This window comes from Falco biarmicus, chromosome 7 (genome assembly GCF_023638135.1).
Source record: "Falco biarmicus isolate bFalBia1 chromosome 7, bFalBia1.pri, whole genome shotgun sequence".
NCBI classification, from domain to species: domain Eukaryota; kingdom Metazoa; phylum Chordata; class Aves; order Falconiformes; family Falconidae; genus Falco; species Falco biarmicus.
Window position 1 is genome coordinate 67539506 of NC_079294.1, and position 26221 is coordinate 67565726.

General features: G+C 42.0%; 2 protein-coding genes across 8 annotated transcripts in view; one reads left to right on the plus strand and one right to left on the minus strand.

Moving 5' to 3' along the window:
* The first annotated feature begins 932 nt into the window (after positions 1 to 932).
* Positions 933 to 20111, plus strand: SLC24A1 (solute carrier family 24 member 1). Of its 4 annotated transcripts, none has more exons than XM_056345193.1 (11): positions 933 to 1098; positions 1535 to 1656; positions 2667 to 3729; positions 5519 to 5578; positions 6583 to 6691; positions 12607 to 12693; positions 14551 to 14648; positions 15303 to 15503; positions 15868 to 15957; positions 16831 to 16997; positions 17638 to 20111. In XM_056345193.1, the coding sequence occupies exons 3-11, from the start codon at positions 2812 to 2814 to the stop codon at positions 17885 to 17887; spliced, it is 1980 nt and encodes a 659-aa protein (XP_056201168.1). In that variant the 5' UTR covers positions 933 to 1098; positions 1535 to 1656; positions 2667 to 2811; the 3' UTR covers positions 17888 to 20111. The 4 variants fall into 4 exon arrangements, with proteins under 4 accessions (XP_056201168.1, XP_056201167.1, XP_056201169.1 ...); XM_056345195.1 differs by lacking the exon at positions 1535 to 1656 and having other exon boundaries at positions 934 to 1098; positions 2667 to 3194; positions 3573 to 3729; XM_056345192.1 differs by lacking the exon at positions 1535 to 1656.
* The window catches only part of DENND4A (DENN domain containing 4A), a 56865-nt gene continuing 49828 nt past the window's right edge, over positions 19185 to 26221 (minus strand). For 3 of the 4 annotated variants that reach the window (XM_056345188.1, XM_056345191.1, XM_056345187.1), the window contains 6 exons: positions 25766 to 26020; positions 25143 to 25260; positions 24943 to 24969; positions 24276 to 24438; positions 23218 to 23282; positions 19185 to 23017 (listed from right to left, as the gene is read on the minus strand). In XM_056345188.1, the coding sequence (XP_056201163.1) occupies positions 22881 to 23017; positions 23218 to 23282; positions 24276 to 24438; positions 24943 to 24969; positions 25143 to 25260; positions 25766 to 26020 (765 nt within the window). In that variant the 3' untranslated portion in view covers positions 19185 to 22880. The remainder of the gene's footprint in view (positions 23018 to 23217; positions 23283 to 24275; positions 24439 to 24942; positions 24970 to 25142; positions 25261 to 25765; positions 26021 to 26221) is intronic. The other variant, XM_056345189.1, reaches the window with a different exon arrangement.

Genomic DNA, 26221 nt, shown 5'->3' on the forward strand with positions numbered 1-26221 from the left:
CCAGAGGCAGGACAAGGGGCAACGGGCAGAAGCTGCCCCCCAGGGCGTTCCATCTGAGTGTGAGGGAAAATCTTTTATCTGAGGGAGACTGAGCCCTGGGACAGGCTGCCCAGGGAAGCTGCGCAGTCCCATTTTCCAGAGAAGTTCTAAACCTGCCCAGACACGACCCAGTGCAGCCTGCTGTAGGAGAGCCTGCTGCAGCCGGGGCAGGAGCTGGGGATCTCCCCAGGGCCCTTCCAACCCCCACCACGCCATGATGCTGTGACTCTGATTATCAAATCACCGTTGTCTAATTTGCCTGCGATAAATCTGCTGATTGGCTTTTTATGTCCATTGAATCTTTGGCCAGGACTGTTATTTCTTTCTCTGCGGAGCTGCACCGTGCCAGCACCATGCTGTACGGAAGGGCACTGACCCCAGCCCCAGGCTGCTCTGCCTGCACACGGGGCCCTGCAGCATCCCTCTGCCTCCGTGATCCTGGTGCAGGAGCTGAGGGATGTTTTTCCAGGAGACAGTGAGTGTTAAACGTCCCTCTGGCGTTGCAAAGTAGACTCATATTGTGATGAAGGCCAGCAGAGCTGCTTCTCTGGTCTGCCAGCCACACAAGATGCCTCAAAATGAAGCTATGTGCGAGTTGTCTTGTTTCAAGTGACCCCTGCACCATGCAGAGGAACAGTGTGATTTACCCCCACTGCTCTCTTCCCTAGGTGCTGTGACAATGATACATGTCTCTCAGTTGGTGCTTTCATCTGATAGTTGAATGGAGGTAATCGCCTGCCCTCAGACTGAGAATAACCTATAGTAGCAGACAAAGATATTAGCTTCAGAGATAGACCCAAATCTATACAATACTAATTAATCTTCTTAGGTACTGCAGGTATTAAACTGGATCAGCTATTCCTCCAGCAATGTGTCCTTCACACTTGACCCTCTCTTGTATTAGAACTCTGCCAACAGAGGCATCATGAAAATGGGATCATTTTCACCTGCCTCTCTCTGCAACAGCATCTCTCATCTGGCTGTTAAGTATCAAAGAAGCTTCCAGCACTACGCTCAACCCTTGGTACTCCTCTTCCTCTTGGACAGCATCTTTGGAAGGTAAACTGTAGAGGTTCATTTGATTGCTTCAGCTCTCTTATGACTGAGACAGTCCAGCCAGTGAGAAAGGAGTTGATCAGGAGCTGGCTTGTAAGAGGCTGCTACATTTAAAAGGCCAGAGAAACAAAGAGGCTGGTAGTCAGGTGTTGGGAAATGCTGGAGAGCTCTTACAATTGGTCCTAGCTTTGAATATGTTTCTACTTGCAAAAGGTCTTTTAAGCAGCTCATTTTGGAGACGAGAAGTAAAAACAGTGTGGAAATAGGAGTGTGTGCATACATCTTCTGTCTGTGTCATTCCTTTTACTCTTATCTTTGTTAGGAAAGTTTCTTTTCTAATAATGTGAAATGTGTTATGCATATTATGCAGTTCTGCCATATGCATGTTTATGTTCTTTTAACATATGAAAAGCAAAGCTTATATCATCTATTTATCTAGGTACTCCCATGACCCTCTATTACTGTTGCCTTAGTGATCTTCCCAACTATTTAAAAGAAGATAATAATGCCTGTCTTGCAAGAAATTTAGGCTGATTACTTCACTGGGTGTTATGCAAGATGGTAAGTGTGTGCTAACTTGCATGAAGAGTTTATCTGAGAATGGCTTACAAAACTGTGATTCACATCCAGCTCAAGAATAATGTAACATTCCCATGCTGGGGAAAAAGAAATATCCATGAAGAGCGGTATTCTAAGGTAAAACATTCAAGCAGTGCTGAAGGGGGTAAATTCTGTCCCCGAATTACTGTCTCCATACTGTCACAGCTGCAGGCTCTGTCTGTCACTCTGGCATTTACAATTTCTCTCCCTTTCTAAAAGCTATTCAAATAATTATGCAAGATATGCTAATTATCCCCTAATAAAAGGTATGATTACAATTCCACTTTGCCAGTTCTGATTTCTAAAGAAAGGCTTGAAAAGATGTAGTCATAGAAACAAATGGATGCTCAGCACCCTCAGGTTTACCAAGTCTGCCTCATGCTCTTTTCAAACTGAAGGAAAAAATCTCACTGTTGCTCGGTTTGCATTCTGTGGGAGTGCAAGGCTGGAGAGCCATGGAGCAGCATAACTGGGAACCATTAAGCAGTTTTCATCCTCCTGTTGAGGTTACTTAGGTGAATAACTAGTCTGTTAGGAGGGAGATTTTAACAGCATGATCTTGTCTTCAGAGCATCATCTTTTCCAGCAATTTAAAGCAGGTTCCTTGACAGAAGCAGAAGCCATATCCTCTTCTCCTGCAGAACACTGACCCAGTTTTTAATATTACAGGATAACTACTCGACTCAAGTAAAAACACAAGCCTTAATAGCTCCTGGATGTGGGCATTAGGTGGAATCAGAATTCAGCTCAGATTGGACTGTCTCAGCTAACTCCTTTCTATTAAGCCAAACCTTTGATTATTAATCAGCATAGCCTACAGTCATTAAAAAAAAAAAAAAAGACTGAAAGCTGAATCTAGATCTGCCTTTACTCATTTAAGTCCATTTCTTTTTACTGAAGAACAGAAAAGCACTCAGTCAGTGGTGGAAAGTTGCAATTCTTTGTTTTTTACACCAGCTTTTCTTTTGCAGGATTCTGCATTTTGTGTCATGCAGCTTCATTCCTGATATTTAAGATCAGCGAGAAACTCCAATGGTGGATATAAGTGCAAAGTGGTGATTAAGAGAAGTCTTCAGTGGCTTCTGGACACGGCTCTGATTTTTGAACCTTTAGGAAATGCATTTGCCACGGAGAAGGCGGCTACAACAGAACCGAATCTTTTTCTTGCTTGCCATAGTGTTGGTCCTCTCTCTCTATCAGCTCCAGTTCAGCCCCTCTACCCTTGCAGCATCACACACAGCACCCCGGCCCGTGGACCCTGTCAAAGTGACCTCCAGGGACCTCTCCAGCAACAAGACTGCCATAAAAGGCAATATCACAGCAGCACCCAAAATATGTGTGTATGTGGATCCTGAGCCAACTGTGCCCATCACTACATCAGTGGATAAAACACCACAGCGTGAAAATGTCAGTGAAAGCTACCCAGATGAGAAGCCACCATACGAGTCCAAGGGAGAATATCCCCAGGACCTATTCAGTGTGGAAGAACGCAGGCAAGGGTGGGTTGTACTTCACATCTTTGGCATGATGTATGTATTTGTGGCCTTGGCCATAGTGTGTGATGAGTATTTTGTCCCTGCTTTGGGAGCGATCACAGAGAAGCTGCAGATCTCTGAAGATGTGGCTGGAGCCACCTTCATGGCAGCAGGTGGATCGGCACCAGAACTCTTCACCTCCCTCATAGGTGTCTTCATCTCACACAGCAATGTCGGCATCGGTACCATTGTGGGCTCAGCAGTGTTTAATATCCTCTTTGTCATTGGCACCTGTGCCCTCTTCTCAAGGGAGATACTCTACCTGACATGGTGGCCCTTGTTTAGAGACATCTCATTCTACTGTGTAGACTTACTGATGCTCATCCTGTTTTTCCTAGACAGTGTCATTGATTGGTGGGAAAGCCTTCTTTTACTGACTGCCTACGCCACATACGTATTCACTATGAAACAGAACGTGTACCTAGAGCAATGGGTGAAGCAGGAGCTGAACAAGAAGCTAAATGCTGTGCAGGCAGCATCAGCAGAGCATATACGGAAGGTTGGTATCCTTATTGTTCAGAGGGCAGGTTGGAAATAATTCGTTCTAGGGTAAACCACAACACAAAACATCATCTCCTTCACAAATTGCATATTCAAACAAAACCTCAAAATACAGGTATTGGTCAATAATTATGGTTATAAAATGAGGGAAATGCAATCTAGATAATAGAGATTCGAAGAAATTAGGTAACACCACTAAAAGGGAGTTATAACCTTGCAGTTACTGAAGATACCAGTTGCAGTTGCTTATCTACTTTCAAAGATGTGTGGGATTTTGCTTACTTGGTTATTGTAGAGGAATTAAAAAAAAAAAAAAAGCACTTGCAGAAACACATTCTCAGTCTGGGAGCAAGGCTAGATAAATTCTGCGTTGAACATAGGGAAAAAAGGCTTCTGGTAAGAGGCACTGTCCAAGCCTCTTGCAGATGAGTGATGAGTGTTTTTTTTCCCTTTCTGAAGCTAGGCGTGTTGCTGGCATATTGGTGGTATCACTCGTTACCCAGTCTGCAGCACGGAAGGGGATCTGGCAGCCTCCAGCAACCATTGCCACCTCTCCCAGTCAGCATTTGGTAACAGGACTGAAATGGCCAAATCCCATTTCCATGCACTGGCCACAGCTGTGTGTGCTCAGAGATGGTTTTATGTGCCGCTGGTGCTCCGAGTTTTGTGGCTGTAACTACACACTCCAGATCTGAGACCAGGGCCTCTTCACTCATTGTCTTTTGAAGGTAGAGTTGACTGCTTACACAAAGACAGTATTTGAAGGTGTCCCCAGGGCCAACTACTCTTTCAGACTAGCAGGTTTGGCCAGGACATGGTCTCCAGAACACCAGGGACTTTGTCTTTTTGAGTGTGCCTGCCCACTTCCTCCTCCTCTGTCCCTCCCCAACTCTCTTACCACCTCTTTGTCCTCTTGACCTGTGCTACTGCCAACCATCAAGCAGAAACCACTAGATTTCAAATTGTCCTCTGGCAGTGGCATGCTTTACTAGTCAGATGTGCATCACTGTCACTCAAGTGTCCTTTGCCCCTTCTGATCTTGGTACTCCATGTAGTTTAAGGAAAGAAAGGAAGAGGGGTGAGGGTAGTTGAAGTGGTGCAGAATCAAGAAAGAGCTTTTCTTTCCTCTTCCCGGTCTTTCAGCCAGTGCTTGTGGCTGGAAGTCCTGAAAGCTCATGTGTTCCATTCTGGTGGGATAGATGTGCAAGATACTGCAGCTATACACATACATCACCAATCATCACAAATTGAATCCAGCCCTTCAGACTGAAGGAAAAAAAACCCCAACCTGCACTTTAAGTTTACAGAGAACTCTCACTACGATATAGTAGCATGACAGAGAGCTGCTGGACCTAACCCTTGGGAAAAATAAATTACTGTATGTGAAGTAATGCTGATCACTGGAAAAAAACCCAAAACAACCACCCAAAACAACCTTCACTCTGCCTCTGCTAGAAAGTGAGTAAGGATACAGATGTTTGGGGATGAAGTGTGGGGCTGCCTGTATCAACAGGAATCAGATGGTAGATACCATTTGAGTCTGCCCCTGGGTACCTGCATCCTCAATAAGGATTAATCCTGTAGGTAGAATCCTGCTTCTCTTGGACACCACATGGTTTTAAGGAGGGCAGGTGGCTTCAGCTCTTTCAGTAGCATCCATGCAGAGTCAATTGTATTAGCTTTCTCACGTTCTCACAGATAATAGCCTGGAGAGCTATCATTAGATCCTGAAAAAGCAGGTGAAGTGGTAGTGGTGTTCAATCCTTTTTGTTCTTGTTTGCATGCAGAAAAGCACTGGGGCAGTTGCAGATGATGGAACAAAGCCAGCAGATGGGAGGAAGCTGCATGTAAGTATAAGCAAATTTACAGGCATCTGAATTCATTGTATTTTGAATCCCTCCCCATGTCACGTCATGAATAAAGATGTCTTCCATATCAAGAAACCTGGACCAAAGCCTACTTTGCGTAAAGAACTAGGCATACATGGCACAATATCCACAGCTTACTTAAGAGGACACCTGGCTGAGTTGTGTCCTCGAAGTAATTTTTATAAAAACTGAGACAGCTCAGGCTTCCTGAGTAGATTTGGCTATTCACTCTGCGCTTTAAACAGCCATAGAGAAATTCAGAGCATGACTTTTCTTACCTGGTTTCATGGCCAGTTTTCCTCCTGGGCTCCCAAAGCAGAGGTCAGTAGGGCGTATCCTTCCCCATAGCAAACCCTGAAGAGCTCATTCCTCTGCTGCTGGTTAAATTGCTGACCCTTTGTCTTTGCACAGAGAGGCCTATCTGATGTGGTGGCTGCATATGTATGTAATGTTACAGGTGTTAGCTTCCTCATGTGGATGTCGCTTGTTCCTCTGTGCACTTAACATACCTGTACTGATTAATTCAAAAGCTCATTGGGACTCTGGTGTTGACTGTAAGAACAGAGCACCAGAGCTTTCAAGTTTTAAGTCAGGACACCTGACATGACTGTAGCATTACCTCAAAACAGCATATAAACCTACAGAGTTACTAACAAGTTTATGATTAAAAGCACTAGATGCTTTGATTACTATAATTTATAACACCATTGTATTGACGCTGAGTCCGTGCAAGCCCATTGCATTTACCTAAGGACAGGCTGGCCTGCTATCTCAAGATCACGTCTCTTGCTGTGAATGGTCGGTGCTGACAGCCATCCTGTGAACTTGAGCACAGAGGCTGTTTAAAATCCATGCTGAGGCTGCTCCTTGGGCTGGGGAGATCAGCCTCCATCTAAACACATCCTCAGGGCAGAGGCAAACCAAGGGTGGAGATGTTTTGAGGAGGAAATTGTTATTGACTGGTGCGTTGTACCTTCCCATAGCCTGCAACAGCCTTACAGCGAGGCAGCAGCTCAGCCTCCCTTCACAACTCTCAAATGCGCAGCACCATCTTCCAGCTCATGATCCACACCCTGGACCCCCTGGCAGAAGGTGAGTGAATGCTCCACATCTGCGGGACTTTGGTTTGCAGCCCCGAGCGCGGAGCAGTTTATCTGGGAATACAGCCTTTGTATGTCAGGGTGTTGGGGGTCAGCAACTGATCCTTGAAACGCAGCTATGAGCATCACAGATAACGTTAGGTGGGGGGAGCTCTGCAACAGCAGGATGTACCCCTTCTGATCACATGGCCAGCAAGGACAAACATCTCACATTTTGGCAATGACATATCTACTTTGCCTGTGCCAAACTGGTTACTGCTGTGGTGGCAGCTACTGCATGAGGGGGAACGAGGGCATGTGGAGCAGCTGCTGTTGCTGGGGTCCCTGCAAGTGGTGGTGATCACCACAGTCATCCATCTTCTGCTGTCTCTCTGATAGCAGGGGCAGCAAACATGAGTTACTGGCTTCCTCCACCTCATAGCATGTCACACATCTTCCTTCATCTTCTTAGCTCATACTGCACCCCAGTCTTGAAATAGTAGCGTTCCATGTTGACTGCATTTTCAAGAAAGAGCTGCTCAACCTATCAGTCTCATTTATAATGGGAAAACGAACACATGGAGAGCTCATTACCTATACACCTCCACAGCTATGCACACAGCCCCTCACGAGGCATAAATCTGAAGAGGAGGAAAACTAAGTTAAAACCCTTGAAGAATTACCATTTTGAGAGTGGTTAAAATCCCAGCTGAGATCTAAAACACACAACAAGCTCCAATTTATGATGGTTAAGCCAATCTGTATGTGATTTAGACCAACACTAAGCACCTCTGAAAACCACCTGCAACACAGCAGTACCATCGTAGCCCTTTGCAGCCAAGGGGCAGCTCCCCAGGGCCAAGGGTTGATCAACTCAGGACTAAGACATCTTCTTTTAAACTGCCCAGGGTGCAAAGAAGCCACATCTTCAGATGCACCCAGGGTCTTTGTACACAAACTTGTAACATGCCGCTTTGTATCAACTTTAATCCAAACACAGTGTGGAGGTTCATTTTCCAAGAAATGATGAAGCATATTAAAAAAGAGTTTTTTTAGGTTTTCTTTCCTAGCTCAGCACATGCCTTGCACCTCCACTGCCCTACTTGTTCTAAAGAGATTATCTGTTGTGCATTCAAAGAGAGATTGAAGCTAAGCAGATCAACACCTCTCAGTCTATCACAGAGGTTACAAAAAGGACTCTCCAGATCAAAATCCCAGTTGCACAAACTGATGGAGAGAACAAAGGAGGCTTGATAAGGACAGAAAGACAGATAAGTGTCTGCTTTGACAAATTTTCATGAAGGCACCCATTGCGTTACTAATGGTAGCCTAACAAGAGCCAGACTCATCAGGATTTGCCCTACTGCCCTTGCCTCCTGTCCCCCCAAAAGGTGATATCAAAAGCACAAGGATAAACCAAAAAACTTCTAAGAGGACATGCCATTGCCTTTAGCATCAAAAAGTGCCAGACCTGAGGGAGTGCTGCCACTCAGAGACCCCTCCAGCACCTCCTTAACCTTCCTGTACAGAGGTACAGGATTTACAGAGGTAAATGTCTTTGTGCAGCATCTGCCCATCCCAGGCCAGCACACACCTGGCTTTCTGGTCCAGGCTGGTGCCCTGGTGAAGCCCTGGGACCTCAGCAGGACTTGGGGGCGGGTGTGCGTGTGTGTGCTGGGTTTGCCATCCCAGGCCAAGGAGAGCACTCCAGTGCTGCCCCAGTCAGTTCTGCCCAGAATACGCTGCTGGGGGTTTCAATGCGGTTGTAAGCCACTAGCCTCGCTAAAGAGGCTGTTATTGCCACGACTTGTGAATACTGAATAAACAGGCCTGGGGGGCGGCAGGGTAGGGGTGGGGGGGTAGCAGTTTGGATCTTCTCTGAAGGACAACTTCCCCTCTTTTCAGCCAGACTTTTAAGGTACTGTCGCTGCATGCGGCAGCCACTAGATGGGAGTGTGACCACATACACCTAATACATAGCCTTACTACCAGTCTAATACAGCAGGGATGGTGCGAGGATGGGCTAGTCTCTCTAAAAGGTTGTTATTTCTTAGACCATTTACTATAATAATGCCACTGAGGTTAATCTGCCCCAGGTACATGCCTGTTCCGCTCAACACTGTCGGAACAGAGACAGCTCCTTAGAAAAGGTACCCATGAAGAAAGTTACCGATGCTATGACAGCACAGCACTCAAAATCAAGGAGCCAGTGTCCAAGGTCCTGTGCATCCCTACCCTGATAAATTTATCCCTAAAGAAAGGGAGTCTGGAGAAAATGAATCATTTATGAATGGACTGAGAAACCTAAGTGCCTTGAAGATCTTGGCCAAAAAGATCAAGTGACTTCCCCAGGATGACTGAAAAAGAATCTGAACCCACCAAGGCATATCAGGTCTGCAAGCTCTGCATTTGTGTTATTAGTGCTGCAGCCCTTTGGTACCCTTGGGACAGCTGGGTGCCTGCTTCCCACTGATCACCAGCAAGGTCCTCTTTGCAGCGTGGGCAGCACTGTCTGTACCAGACACATTTCTGTAATTAGGTTGCAACATAAAAGATGATCCCAAAGCAATTTATCTTTCCTCAAGGGTCCTTGGTTCCTTCTTGCCAATGCCTGTAGCATCAGCACTTAGAGGCTGTGGTAAAGAACACTCTACAAAAGAAAAAGGTTGCCAACTATTGCTCAGCAGTTCCTAACTTAACCTACTGAAATTAAGATCTCTGTAGGGTTTCCTTCTTTCTGCTGCAGTTGCATTTTATTTGGGCAGCACAGAAGCAGCTTCAGAGCAGCAAGGCCCAAAATGTGGAAAAATTGGCAGCACTGGGCCTCCAGAACTAACTCCCAGATCTCTGCAGAGGCAGAGAACTTAGAAATACAGTAGAAATCTGAAATACAAACTTTGTTTCACTGTTTCTAATGCGATGCCCCTTGTGTGAAACAGAATTTCTCATTTGAACAGTGGATTAAGTTCAGAATGTTTGGTTTTCCTTGTATTAGGAAGGGATCACTACTTAAGTCTTCTCCTCTGTCTACAGGAGACTAGGTGGTTTACTTAGATGTTCTAACATTTACACTGCATCCTCAATTATGTTTTTGACAGAAGCTTTTATTTTCAAAGTGCCTTTTTTGTTTTGTTTCGTTTTAATGAGGAATTTCTAGCAACTTTGGTGTTTTCCCCACTTTCTCTGGAAGCGTGTAGAAGCAGAGCGTGAGATCTTTTAAAGTTAGACACCAGAGGGAACTGCTGGGGAATTAAAGGGAGGAAGGATTTTGGAAAGACTGAGGAACGTTCTCATTTCCGAATCTCCAGTTTTACCATTGGATTATTCTTTGAACTCTCATCACACAAGGAAGAAGACAGAAGCCTACTTTTAAATGAAGAAAAAGGCTCCAGCAGCAAGGTTGTCAGAGCTGTCTACCCTCAGTATGCCCCAGTTAACAAGCTAACGATTTAGGAAATTAGACCAGAACAGAGCAGCAGGCAGCGTTGCAGGCTAGAGCTGAGCTAGAAGACTGAAAGCAGCTACAGCCTCTCCTTGTTTCATTAGCATTCAATGACTTGTTTTAAGAGAATTATGATACAAAGGGGCAAAAGGAATCATGAGATTATTTTTTTTACTTCTACTTTTAGACAGCAGAATTTCCAAATCCTCCAGGTTCATGCCAAATTTTAAAGAAAAAAAATCCTTCCTGCTGTTCATGTTGTAAGTTAGTCCTTTTAGATTAAATATTAGTGCCAAAGAATTGATTAAACATAAGGGCTAAACAAAGGTAGAAGCTCAGCTGCCACCTTAAATCCAGTCGGGATGCTGTCAATCCACAGGACAGGAATTTTCCTGAAGAGCATCTCAGGGCCCCTGGCCACAGGCATGTCCTGTGTGATGGGCTTTCAGACCAGGGGGCAGTTACCAGCAGTGAACACCCCAGGGACTGCACTGCTGAGTGAGGGCTGAGCACCCAGGGCTGCGCAGCACCCACAGCACCCTGCCCTGGCTGCTGAAACAGCCAGCACCCTGCCCTGCTCAGCTAATCCCCAGCACTAGCAAGGGCTGAGCTGACAGATATCCTTCCTCCCCATGCTGACCTGCAGATCTTGCCAGCTTATAGCCAGCTCTTCCTCCAGCCTCAGCCCACCCTGCATGAATTGCGTGTCAGAGGAATTAACACCTTTTTAAATGAGGCTGATCTCATGAGAACTGGATAGTGGCCTGGACCTAATCTGTTTATCCTGACAGAGAGATGCTCACAGGCATCGCTCAGGTTGGCGCTCACAGCCTGCAGCCTAGGGAAGGGCAAGAAGCCAGGGGCTTGAATTTATATAATCTCTTTCAGGCTGAGCCTGACCGCCCTGACCCTGCTGACAGAAGCTTTTGCAATAGCTTCTGGGAAAAGCTGAACAGAAAGATGCATTGCGCAGTGGTTAGAGCAGACTGGGAGCAAAAGGTCACCTCTTCATTGTCCTGCACCAATGGGTATGCTTATGTTGAGCATCAGCTGAAGGGAACGAAGCAAAGCGCTTCACATTCCCCATGGTAGGCTTCAATATTGACAAGGAGCATGGAAGAGTCAGGCTCCTTAGTCCCAGCCAGCCTTCTAATGGAGAAGAGCTCATTGTTTCATCTCTGTCCAGCCATTCTAATGTTCACTGGAAATCCCAGTTGGTGAAAAATGTTTCTGTCAGATGGTAACAGGAATCACCCCAGAGTCCTTAATGTCTGAGCTGGTCCCAGTTATTGGACATATACCAGAGTCTACTGATTTTCACAAGGTTCAGATCAGAATCTGCCTGCAGGGCTCAAGGCCTCGGACCTGCTATATATATTAACTCAGTATCATGGTGATTAATAAAGTGACAGGGCCTGCCCTTGAGGCAAAAGACAACAGCAAGTTCTGGTTTCATAGTCAACAGGATAGTAGATTAAATTGATGTGATAAAACTTTCAGAGGAAATTAATTTACAGCCCTGCACACAAGCCAAGCATAACATGGCCAATTTCTTGTGGCTACTGTCCACGTGCAAACCCTGCAACCCACGTCAATGGGTAGGCAGCTCACTAGAGGATATAGATTGGAGCAAAATGAAGCTTTTCTTTGAGCCAATGATTTGCTCACTTTTAATGAGAGCAGGAGTTAAGATATTTGAGCACAACACCTAACTGAAGACACGCACACTGTTTCACAACTCACTGTAAAACAATAATAAAGCAGCTCAGCGGAGCAGAGCATAGTTTACAGTGAAAGTCAGCAGTCCCAGAAATACAGTACTGGACACTGCACTGGTGCAGATGATCTCTCGGGTAGCCTGGGTCATGTTGAACCTGGATACCAGGAATTTAAATCAAGTCCAGCAGGGGAGACACTCATTTGTACTTAGAGAAATCAGTACTTTTCCAGTTAATGGGAATGCAAAAGGTTTTAATTTTTCCTTACCATCAGGTCGCCAGGCTGCAAGCAGCACAGTAAAGCCTCTTTAACAGCCACATGTCAGAAGGAAGCTTTCATTTTTAGCTTGCACACAATCTAGCCTGAAAAAAATCAACAGCCCTTTTAGAACAAAATGATATTGCATTGAAACTGCTCCTCTGTTCTTTCTGCATTTGCTTCCTATGAAGTACAGATATCCTCTGTATTACTGAACTGGAAAAGATTTCCATTCCCTCTTGATTCTCTTTTAAATATGAAAGTATCGGTTCCATGTCAGACTGCTGGCATAATTGCCATAGTACTAAGCATTTAAATGTAACAGCTATGATCAACAAGCAGCAGCCAGAATCCAGGGCCACAGCCAGAAAGGTGACTCACAAGTCAGTGCTGACTGCAACCCGTGCAAGAGGAAAGGGACAAGAGTGTGTGTGTGTTGGGGGGAGGCGGGTAAAGGGGGCCTTTGCATAGCTGGCAGCTGCTGATGAACGCATCCTTCTCACCCACAGCAAAATTTAAAGACAGGGTTGACATCCTGAGCCACATAGCCAAGGCCAAAGTAGAGACTCTGGCTGGACAAGGATCAAAACCAGAAGGTGAGTGCAAGAAGAGTCAGTGCTGTTTGCCTAGTTGTGTGCTGCAATCCCTCACCTTCCCAGCACCCGACACCCAAGGGCTGGCAAAGAAACACTATGGTCTAACACAAATTTTCTGTTATTGCTGGTCACAGATGGCTGCTATAATAATGCAGCAGAAATCAATCGATATACACTAACAGTGGGCAATAAAAACCATCCCCACAGGAGCCTAGGAGTGGTTAGTGAGATAGCATCCAAACAGAAAGCGCTACAAGGATGTAGCATAAATTGCCACCAGAAGGGTGGAAGAGGGGAAATCAGGCCATTACAGGCAGCAGTTGGGTGCTGCCACACTGCTGGTCTTTGGTAGACCTTGCAAATGAGGTGTTCATTAAAACAAAGTACTTTCATTTTAGCTTGGAAGTTTGGCACACTTGCAGAAGAGCACAAAAGATTCCTCCAGAGAGAAAAGCCGCACTGACTTTGCCTATATCAATTCTAAGGGTCTGTGCATCCTCCCTTTTAATAGCTTTTGTATTTTTCTATATCCTGCTGATACACAGGCTTCCTGAGCTGATTCAGAGGCAGCAGCTGGCCATGCTACAACCTCGGTCTGTGCTGTCAGTGAGGCTAGAGATTTTGAAAAACAAGCAAACTTTCGTGTGGAAGGTGACACCTCCACAAGCACCCTGCTGCAGTACAGCAGCCACCCAAGTACCTCACAGTGTTGCACCTCACCTATGTCAATGAGACCAAACTTGGGGAAATCACGGTTTAAGAAACAAGTACCTTCTTGGTGTGAGTGACTGACACCATGTTGACTTCACTGAACCAAGAATTTTCATCCTGTGATATGTTCCACAAATTTTGTTAGTGCATAGAGAGAGCTGTGCACATTCCAAAGACATTATCGCCGTTTCACACTTTGGGCTGAAATTATCCCATGTGAACTCTCTGAAGGCCTGGTTTCAGAAATCCCAAATGGCACACCTTGAAGCCACGCATTTCTAAAAATCTCTCCTCTAGACTTGCTCCCTAGTGCAGTTGTGAGGCACTGCACTGGGTCAGCTTACCCAGTTCAGGGCAAGATACCCTGTAACACCCCATCCAGGTGCAATTCATGGGATAATATGATCCTACTGACTTTACAGGCTTGACCATGTGGAGGGGGTCCCTTAACCTAAATTGCAGCAGTCTGAAAGGTGCCCTTGCTGTGACAGAGCAGTGAGCCAATCTCTCCTCTCCCCTCTGCTCTGGGTTATCTGAGTTTCTACTTTTCTGCACAGAGGTTTCTGTGTTCCTCCTGGCTATGCTGGTTAGCACAGAGGACACTGCAGTTATTCCCTTGTATGTGTCAGCACTATTCCAAATGATTAGAAATTAAAGTCTGGCAGCACATAACTGTCATTTCTCAGAAGCCTTGAAGAGTATCAGTTCCCTGGAGAATGCCATACTCTACTAGAAAAAAACTCCCAAACACCAGGGAAGCAAAGCTTTACATCCTTTCTGGCTTTTAAGGATGGCTTTAATAAGATCTTCAGAATCCAGAATGAAACAAAGAAACACTCATCAGTTGTAGGTCAGATAATTAGCATTTCCCTGTTAGGCATGTGCCACACAGCAGTTTCAGACAGAAGGTCACAGAGCCATCAAGGTATCATTCTACAGCAGGCAGGCCAGATTCTGCCCAGCTTTTACTGATTGCAATCCATGGTAGACAGAGAGGGCAAACAAAACCTAAGCAATCAGACTAGGTTTAACATGAAATGCCACAAATTTTTGTAGGAAAAACTCAAACCTCCCTACTGATCAAGGGGAAGGCGACCACCTGATGCTAAGGTGACTGAAACCAGTACTGCTTCTTATCACTTTTAGCAGAAAAGGCAGCACCAAACACCATTCAAGTAACTCCTGCCAGTGACTCTGAACCCAGAAAAGACAAACAGAAGGCAGATGCACCGCAAGATGGACAGGTATCGAAAAGTACCATAAGCAGCAAGCGCTCAGTCCAGACCAAACTTCGTATGTACTCCTTCCCTCTCTAGAGCTTTTGGGATAGGACCCAACCCATTTCCCCTAACTGGCAACTATAAATAGACTGCATGTGTAGCAGTAAGATATGTTAAAGTGTTAGCTGAAACATTTCAGCTTGCAAACATAAATCAGCTCCAAACGCCACACCAACTAACACTATGTAGTATTTTCTCAAGTCACTCTTCAGAGGTCCCATGGATACTCCAACACAAGGGAAGATATGAGCGTCTGCCTGTCCTGGGTTCACCAGTAGATGTTTCTGGTTTATTTCCCAAATCCCTCCTTTCAGTCAATGTGATTTAGCTGTTCTGACAAGAAAAGATTTTTCAAGGATGCGCAGTAAATGCTGCATTTGTGTCAAAAACCCATCTAAAAGTTGATTCTAGTTAATGGATATAGATTGGTTAACATAATACACAGGCACCCAGCTAGGGCACACCTGGATTTTGTCCCACAATAGCAAGACCGAGGCTGTGGCTGCCTTCAGCCACATTACAAATGTGTCCTCTGCCCAGGCAAGGCCATGCTGCTGTGCAGCAACTTGGTAGTGTGAAAACATACTGTTTGTTTTTTTCCCCCACCCTGATCTACAGTCCTCATCAGACAGTGACACCTCAGAAGACAGCAGCTCTGGGAGTGAGGAAGACAGTGATGATGACAGCACAGATGATGATGAAAACGACGAGCCATTATCTCTTGAATGGCCAGAAACTAGGAAAAAACAAGCCATTTACCTTTTCCTCTTTCCCATTGTCTTTCCTCTCTGGAGCACCCTGCCCGACGTTAGAAACCCAGTAAGAATCTATCTTCCTTCTGCTACTGGATTCATTAACTGAACTATAGATTTCCTCTCAGCAAGAGTCACCAGTTCTATTTTTCCATGTTTAGTCTTTGCATAAGTGCTGTTAATGCTGCAGGGAGAGGGACAGGATCCCCAGCTGCAGCACAACATAGTTCCAGAGACTGAATTTAATAAGCCACAAAAGACTAGCAACCACTGGTCATCTAATCAAGCTGACAAAAACCAAATGCAATTAGAGAGAGCAGGTTAAAACAATTGATTGCAGTGAAGTGTTTCAAGTGAATACTCTTCATGGGAGATTGTTAACTTTCCTGAAACTTCTTTTTTTTCTTTCTTTTCAAACATGATTTTAACAGGACTCCAAAAAATTCTTTGTCATCACATTTTTTGGATCCATCATCTGGATTGCTGTATTCTCTTACCTCATGGTGTGGTGGGCTCACCAGGTGAGGGGTTTATTTTCTCTCTGCAAACAAGACTATTTCAGAACAAGTATATGGAGAGAGAGGGAACAGTGTTGCTGTGGTATTTTATCTGATGAATTACAGCTGCAGTCATCCATCAAAATAGTAGAAACTTTGTTTTGTTAGAACCCAAAAGGGGATTTTCAATTTCATTCTTTTCAATTTGACAAAGAGTCATTCTTTTTTGAGAGCTTCCAAGGGAATTTGTGCATCTGTGAAAGGAAAAGTGCCATCAAGATTTGTCTTAATACTGCCTTTTCATTGATGAATGATTCTGTGCAGAACATAATTACCCCTTAATTGAAATTCTAGGAAAATACAGGTTCTGGAAGCTGCTAAATGATCTCAACTCCCACTGCCTTAATGTTCACCTGGTATTCTGGGAAATAATACTTGCATCTTGTAAAAATCACACCCACAATTTGTATTTAGTGATCTACTGCACATTTGCAGTACAGCTGGATCATGCTATAAATCCACAGGCTGTCATTTCCCTAAGCTCTCACATCTTAAGACAGCTGATGTTAAATCTGGAGAGGCAGAAGACATCCAGAAGAGGTGAACTTCAGGCAGAGGAGTTGCGCTGTAACCAACCTGACCTTGCTTTTAGTCTTGGCAAGACTAAGATCAGATGATCAAGTGATCAGGTGCCCTATGCTATAGAACAAATCAGAGATCAATGTACACTACTAAATTTAACTTTTTATCCTGTAAAGCAGAAAAATGCTACCATCTTTAAGGGGATTCAGAATATTTTAACTCAAATACGGCACAAAACCTAAAAGACTGCAGAGAGCAATTAAATTCCACGTTCCAAAGCTAACAGTCCTACCCAACTTTCTTTGTGTTTATTAGGTTGGTGAAACAATTGGGATATCAGAGGAAATTATGGGGTTAACTATACTGGCAGCAGGAACATCAATCCCTGACCTTATCACCAGTGTCATCGTTGCACGCAAAGGCTTAGGTGACATGGCTGTCTCCAGCTCCGTAGGCAGCAATATCTTCGACATCACTGTTGGGTGAGTATTCGGTTCAATCCTAAAAGCTGCATTTCTTCTGAAACACAAAGCTAGGTGTATTTCAAACATGGTCTTAATTTTGTCGTAGCTGTAATTAAATGACAGGCAGCTGGGCAACCAGTTGCCTTTTTTTTTTAAGCCTAACCCAGCCATGAAAGACAGATTTTTATATGTCAGTCCACCATTTCCACCCAATTCTGAATCAACAGAAAATTACTGCTTTTTCAAGATAAAAATGCAACAAATCTTTGGGTAACATCAAAGATTCACAGACAGGATACTTATCTGTAGTCACCCAGAGCCATTCAGATCCTGTGCAATCAAGGCTCCGTAGCTACACCTGTATCTTTCATCAATAAAGTATGCAGACCTATTTCTTTATTATAGCCTGCTAAGACACTTAATTCATAGGTATTATTGTAAAACCCCTTTTAGATTCTTGGATTGCATTATAATAGCGCAAGTATTATCCAAATGCAGTTTTTGACGTGAACAACATCAGTTTTAGATTTATGCTAAGTTATACTGAATGCAATCATGCATTTTTTTTCTGTAACAGTCTGGAAAAATTGCTTAGTTACAATGCAGAAAATGAACTGCCTTAGAACATTTGTTTCAATTACTTTTCCTTTACTTGCAGTTTGCCAGTTCCTTGGTTCCTTTATTCTGTCTTCAATGGGCTCAGTCCAGTTGCAGTCAGTAGCAATGGTTTGTTTTGTGCAATTGTTCTCCTTTTTCTCATGCTCCTATTTGTGATTATCTCAATTGCTTCATGTAAATGGAAAATGAACAAACTACTGGGTTTCACTATGTTTGCGCTTTACTTTGTGTTCTTGGTCATCAGTGTGATGTTAGAAGACAAGATAATATCCTGCCCAGTATCTGTATGACATTTGGATGCTCCAGGCTGTATGTAAGCAGACATCAGAATCAAAAGGGATTTAAGGTAGCAATTGTTCTACTGAAAAAAAGCAACCAGAATTATAACAAACTTACTGAGAATAAAGTATCTTTAACATACTAATAAAAAAAAAAATTCAAGTGGTATGTCAGCCTCTACTATTTTTCTTCAGGATCAGGAAAGATCAGATAATGAAGTGGCCGGTATCAAACAACATACATGTTTAGGCATTCACGGAAAGGCTGACAGGATATAGATGCATGAAGTTTTCACGCATGGTTGATTCCCTCAAGTTAATGGACCTGATTTTCAGCACACAATATTTACTCACTCTAGAAATATTTTCAGGAACACAGTCTAAACTACTTAAACTGCCCAAACTCGCCGAAATCAATGAATGGTACTTCAGGCGGAATGGAATAAGGCACACCGTAGAGGTCTTTAGACAACTACTCTGCTTAAAATCACTGGGTAGGCACGCATTCTGCATCTCCGAAGTGAACTCCCTCAAACTGCATATAAGCAGAGAGCACAGCAGTTCCCACCGTTTGTGCTACAGCTTGTTTGCCATGACTCCCCTGTGCAGAGGTAGTTTTCATCCTTTCCGTGAATGCCACTATAAAGCACACGCAGCTGGTGCTCCAGGAAAGCGTACACAGAACAACGTGATGCGCTTCAGGGGAAATGCTTTTTGCTGGCCCTCTTAAGACCATGGGAAATGGAATTCTACGGTTTTCAAGGGAAAAGCAAAGCAGTAAGAGTTATTTCTGCATGCAGAAGAACACAGGATTTGAGAGCTGCGGAGCAATCCTGAAAGCTACCCGTACGGCCCCTTTTAAATCTGTACCTGATCTTGCAATACAATCCCTACAATTTACACCAAGTGCCACCAGTACAAGTGTGATGTCACACGGATTTACATCTTACTGTAATGAGGCTAAACATATCTGGGGTTAGAATATCACATTGCCACCAATAAAAACCAGAAATCAGAAACAAATAAAAACCAGGAATCAGAAATACTGCAAGAAGTTGAACTCCTTGAGTCTTGTTTTCATCCCGCCACTAATCTCTGAAATTTACAGATTATTATATCCAGCACTAACTCATGTAGTTAGCCCTGTCTTCTACATAACCACTATGAAAAAATGCCACTGACATCAACTATCAACAAACCTGAAAGGTTTATTGTTAACAATGCCTCATGTGAGCAAACAACCTAGTTCAGAGTTGCAGACATTTGTCATTCTCAGCCATCTAATAAAACGTTAATGAAAATAACAGGATAGGTTTTAAGCTTTTTATTGACTCACTGTAAAACTTCTTTTTTCGGATGAGACAGAAAAAAACCTTAACATTGTGAACACTGACTTTGCATATTTTGAAGGAACTACAAACCAAAGCAAACATCCAACATACTGGTTTTTGGTAAATAAAATTTAAACATTACATATTTACAAATCTACAACCATTCATTTAAAAAGTGCTGCTTGCAGACTAACAAAGTACCATTTTTAAATCCCAGTGAGATAATATCCAGAAATACCCCTCTCTATTATTACTATTTGCATCTCCCGTTTGTTATACAAAGATTTTACGTGCAGGAATTTTCTCTTTCTCGGGTTACAAATCATTTAATTTGCCAGTGGAGGTCTAATTCATCAGGCTGTAACTGTACCAACAGCAAACCTTCTCAAAATGGGAAACAGTTAGCAGTGTCAGAGAAACAGCACAATTTCTATTCACATTTAAGTATTTCATCTCCAATAATTATTCCAGTGGAACCATACATAAAGCAAAATATATATTGCACTGCAAATGTAAAACCTTTGTTTAAGGTTTTTGACGTAAGCATTATTTAGTACACAAAAGGAGAAAATTCAGTTCATACAAAATTTTAAATTGAAAATACGTCTCAAATATTTCATTTATCCATCTTTGTGGTACTGGAAAATATAGTCAAATTGCTTTTCTAATAAAGGACAGTGAGATTTGAAAACTGTTTCAACACTGAATTGTATGATGCTTAAAAATTATCCACCTCAGGACCTACGTTTTGAACATTATGACTTGAATAAGGAAAAATTTCCCACTTGAAGTATATCACTATTCCAACTATATTTTATTATAGTACTTCTACAGTGGACTGACTTGCAACAGACTTTATGAAACAATTCATTAGGTATAATGATTTCACTTGATGAACTACTACATGATACAGTAATTTAAAAGCACACCCAAATAAACGCCAGCAATGCTTCAGGAGCGCCACTCTGAGGATGCAAGGACACAGGGAAATTGTTTGTCTGAAGGATGCATATACAATCCTTTCCATGGTACACTATATACTCCTCTGAAATACTGGCAGGACTGTTGGGATATCTGAATGAAGTGGCAAACCTGTTGGCTTTGTAAGTCCAAAGACAGCTGGAAGTACTTATAACAAAGCTGGGACTAGGATGGAGAAAGTGGGCCACGTGTTACAAGTGGTGCATCTCTTCCTGTGCTAGCACACGCAGATGCAGTGTTACGTCCTAGTAAGTGAGGGGTGGTTAGAGACCAGGCTCAGTCGCTTCAGCCAGACTAAAATAGGAAGCGTGAAGCTTCCTTCATAGCTCAGTACCTCTAACACACCACAGCAGCTCTGGAAAAAGCACTTGCCCTCCTTCACGGCTTGAAGGTCCTATAAAACAGTGGCTGCCCCAAGTGGGAAATGGCATGGGCAACAGAACTGCAAAGAGCTCGCATCACTACCTTGTACACGGCGCAAACATGTGTGAGTTTATACACACAGCAACTACTGTATGCAACTTTTACTTGGTAAATACAGCGTACCTACTGTACAGAGCCATACACGCACACTAATAGGTACTTACAATGAGTATGTTAAAAAATAACGTGGTGTTTTCACAATAGCTCAGAAGGATGAAGGGGGTATGTATCCACCCTACACCGACACACTGCTTACCACATACTTGGGTGAAAAAGTAGCTATATTTCATGCATGAAGAATACTTTACAAGCGTGGCAGTACAAAAGAAAGCATCACAAAATGTTAAAATAAATTAAATGTGAAAAATGTTGGTAAGTGTAGCATTGCTAGCTTCACCTCAGGGTGTGTGTAGGATGCTTTCAAAAAGGTCAGCTACATAATTAGCAGCAAATTAGAGAAGAGGTATTACCCAATGAAAGCTGTATCCAACAAGACTGCATCTTGGAATTATCATCAGCACATACCTGCAGCTCTAAAAATTTTAAATCCTTTCTCCTTAGGGCAGCACCTTCTTACTACTTTACAGAGGTCTGGGAGGAGGTTACATAGAGCTTCATAGCAGCATCGCTTCTCATCTAAGCCTTTAAGAGGCTCGCTATTTCATTTAATAAAGTAAATGTGAGCTTTAAAAAGTTTATCTCCTTTCTGCCTAACTAAATATTGCTGTATTATTACACTTGCAAACTAAACAGATTTTTAAAAATATCTGCTGGTAGGCAGACCAAAATATAAAATCTAATTTAACAGCTGAATATTTAGAAGTATTGTAACAGCAACAACTAAAAGAAATTAGAATTGGAAACACATTAACATTACTTAAAATAAAGCTGTTTGTTAAAGCATGGTTTAACTGGTTTAGGGTGTTCTATACAATTCAATGTCTGTTTTCCCACCTCCATAACAAGACTTCTGATATTTTCTCTGTAGCCTACCTTCTGGTGAGGAGTTGCTATGTGACTGAAAGCACAGAACATTTTTTTAAATCTCTAGAACAAGAAAACATGAGTGAAAAGCCATGACTCCACCACAAGGACTGACATAGCGCTTTTCTTCACAGAAAAAAAGAAAAGTTAGTTTTGCCTGTGAAAGAGAGACCAAACATTCTAAGTACATTTAATTATGCACAATATGCCCCAATAAGTTACATTCCCTATATATTCCCTGTAGCAAGTCTGCTGTATGTACTTTAGTTAAAAGCTTTGGATTAGCATTATGTACGTGTCATATTTAGTGTGTTTCAAACACATCCACCAAGACTCTGAACACTGCATGTTTATGAAGAACCTCTTGCAGGCTGTCATTTGCTTTGTATTACATCTGTAATGAGGTCACATTAACAAATACTAACAGCTGAGATGGACTGATTCCATAACATAATCTGTAGGACTCTTCAATATGCTTTCTCTTTACTAGGGAGTGAGGAGTGAAAGGAACAGGAGAGGAACAGGAGGTTTCTACAGAAGTGTTTTACAGAGACATCAGTGTGTTCGTTAAAGAGTTTTTACAGAAGCTTACCATACCTTCCTTCTGATTGCTGTGGTAACACATTTTCCATGTGTGCATGAGAGAAATCCTGTATCTAGGGTACTGTCTAGGTGAAGGTTAACATTTTCTGCTTTAAAAACAAATCACTCTTCAAAAAGTAACTGGACGAGTTACTATAAATAGCAGTGTACTGCAAAAAAAATAAGCACTGTATTGCTTATGCAGCAAGTCCATTTAAAATTCACTCCAGTAATTTAAAAAAATTAAAAAAATATCAACTTACTATAAACAATTTAAAATATGTATAATACAACTTTGTATGCTCTTCATAACATCATGAATATTCTATGTAAACAATAGATTTTGAAGAATTTACTTCGCTCACATTAGTTTCAGTGCATTGTTTCTGTCCACCTGTTATTATTTTTTTTTTTTTTTAAGAAGGGAACTATAATATATTGTCCCAAGTTAGAGAACTGATTTTGTTTAGAATCTTCCTTTCTACACACTGATTTGCAGAAAGGACAAGGGAAATAATATTTGGCCCATTTCTCACTCTGCCCGTTTCCACAACCGCAGACAGGCCTAGTTTTTCCAAGGCCTTCCACCACAGTATGTTCGTACATATGTTCTTGAACACTGAAGACTGAGATGTTCCTTGTGACTGAAGTGGTTATTTTACACAGGTATACGTCATAGGTATCACCTCTATATCTAGGTATATTTAAAGATATGGTTCTCCAAAAATCTTTCGGCATTCCATCACTCCGGTACTTGGTGGTCTATCACAATTATGAGTATTCTTCACTTGATTAGCTGTGAGACGATCATAAGCCATTTTGTACTCTCTGTCAAAAGCATCTGCAGAAATAGAAAAAAACCCCTTCTATATACTGTTCTTAAAACCACAACCCAAATACAGTGACAGCGACTAAGCAAGTCCATTTTATTCAGCGCTTACACAGAATGGCACACATCTAATCTACTTCTTTTTGGAAGCTGAAAAACTAGTTTGCATACATTCATCATCTATGCTTATCTGAATGATTTATAAAACTTACCTATATCAATGTTATCTCTTCCTAGGGCAACAAGTGAAAGAAATAGTATTTCCCTATAAAGGCTCCTGAAATTGTAAAAAGAAATGTCAATTTATATACTGCAATAATAAACCACAAAACAATTTATATTAAAAACAGTTTGAGGCATTTAAAGATAACTTTTTTAAAAAGTGCCGTTTTGAACACAACTCCTGACTACCACCTCCAAAATGCTGTCACTTCTGACCCCTGGAGAATGCCCTGGACTCCCCACATATAGACATCATTTGTGGTAGGTCCTTAAGGTGTCCACTGCTGTGCTGGAAGTTGCACTAAATGGATGCAGAGTGAAACATGCACTTAAGGCACTCAAACAAATCCCACCAAATGTAACAAGTAAGGAGCTTGCTTTTCCACATCCACATTATCTTGAAAAAGCAGGCAGACTATCAAATGATCTTGTCAACACTCCAGCTATTGAAAAGGCTGCTATATAGCCTATTACAAATAAAAATCAGTAAATCCAGGCAAGAAGTAGAAAATCATAGGAAAAAATTTTCATTAATTCCACCGCTAATGAAAAAAAACTTTCTAAATAGGAGACTATTATATAGTCTAAATAGGAGACTAAACAGACAAAAAAACTCACCTATACACTCTAGGAACAAGTTATATATACAATATATATACACACACAACTGCAAGGTTATTTAAAAAAACCAAACCCACCAATATAAAAATAACATTTAGTAACAAAACATAGCAGTCCCTACTTGATTTCCCATTGTTCAGAGGTAAGAAGAAAAAAAAAAAAAAAAAAGGTGGCTGTAAAGGGGAAAGGAAGGAGTGCAAAATATTTTTCTCCAGTTTTTTTCTTCCTAAAATAAGTTTGTGAAAGTTATCACAGAAAAGAATAATATTTACTAGACTAGGTGATAAATTTGAGAACACTGCTGAAAAGCAGTGCTTTCTTCTTTAAAACACGCACCATGAAAATAAAAGTCATATTACAATAGCCTTACAACAGGAAGGTCCAACTGGTCCAGCTTTGCTCCAGTTAAGCATGTTCATATTCTTACCGCTGTCTTTTAATATGTGGCCATTTGTTCAGTCTCTCCAATATTTGACTCATTGGTCCGTACACATCATTCATCTTAATGCTTTTCACCATACTTCTCAAGAGCTCCTGGTTAAAAGAGTCATCATCTTTTTGCAATAAATGGACCATTGGGTACTTCTGGGCTGAAAAACATTAGCGATGCTATAAGAATATATTCTTTGTGTAGCAAGGGAAGTTGTTAAAGAAAGGTGGGAGGCTAAGCAAACTGTGAAAACGTTGACATACATGTAGTGAACAAAAGAACAATAAACATCAAATCAAAATAATATCAACATAAGAAACAAAAAGCACAAAGAGAAAAGGCAACAGCTGTAATGGGTCATGAGCTATTTTCAGGCATATGATCCAACACTGGCAACAGAATTCTTTGTAAGCAAACTCTAAAAATAAGAAAACAAGCTAAGTGGATGAATTGCCAATATAAGTTCAGTGTTATCACTGAAACATATTCCCCCTTACTTCTCCCTTCCCAATGAAGAAAAAGCCACTGGAGATACTGGTCAATGACTTGGAAGTGATATGCTGGAAAACTAAACTCGTTCAAGCAGTTTGCTGCTATACAACCACCCTCCTTCCCAAAACAAGTCACACAAACTTAGCATAGCAACACCAAACTGAACACTCACTCTCAAACAAAAGAGTGCGATTTTGACCTGCAAGACAAAAAGTAGTATGATCAAAAAATCAGTTATGTACCCTGCATGAACTATCCACAAAGACATCTTATTTCAAAACACATCTTCAGTTGCTCAAAATTAAAACTATTCTTTAAAAACAAACAAACAAAGAACAACAAACACCAAAACCCACAAGAAACAAAGCTTACTCTGAGCATTCCACAAAATATATAGAGGCTGCCTTGGATCCTGATGCAATTTCATATTGTCCCACAGCATCTGAATGAGAACATATTTACTGTCCTCTGACATACAGTTTCGTGGAATCTGAACAGGAGAATGCATACATAAAGTATTTTATTACAAAGTCATGATAGAGGATTTCTGTATTTAAAATACATCTTCACATCTATAGGCCTTCTGGTAAAAAGCTGTACTATGAAAACTGCTGTAAAGTCAGAGAAAGCTAAATCTGAACAGGGTATCAGTGACAGCAAATGATTACTTTGTGTATCTTCCTATAATCCTAAAATCAAAACTTCCTGCTACTGCTTAACTAGTTAAACTGCAACAAAACCAACTAATCTTCTTTGTAACTGTGGATCACAAATCATAGTGTGACTAGTAAGAGCTAAACACTTTCCCCATCCAAGTACTGCTGAGCCCAAGTTCGGGAGTTAGGCATTTTTTCCTTCAGCTGACACATTCTTTAGAAATTCAGGACTGGGCCCAGCATATTGTAAGACACTTGAGTTACTGAATTATCTGATGTTTTCCCATATGGGGAAGCAAGTATCCCTCATACATCAGTATTTCCTATTTGATTCCATACCTTGGAGTTTTTATTACAGTGCTCAGAAGAAAGTATTAATCCTGGTAAATTGCTGGGCAAGTCCAAGCGTCTGAAATACCACACCAAATTCCAGAACACAATGGGATGATGATCTACAAAGTCTGCCACCGTTATTGCATGATCCCCTTCATTTTCAAGTAAACTCTCAAGCTCTTTCCAGACCACGAGAGGACTGAGATAAGGAACCGTTATAGGATCAGGACTAGGTAAGCGCCATTCTAGGCCCAAGGAATCCTATGGTAAAAACAGAAAAAATGCCATTAGTTGGAATGTAACTAGCTTTACAAAGTTTTATGAAAGCTTTTGTCCCCTGTGACACACATAAGACATCTAAAACTAGTATTAGTTTAAATACTAAACCCTAGTATTTCTCCTAATTTGGGATGGTTAATTCTGTTCTATAATTAATGCTGTTTCACATTTCTCTAATGTATC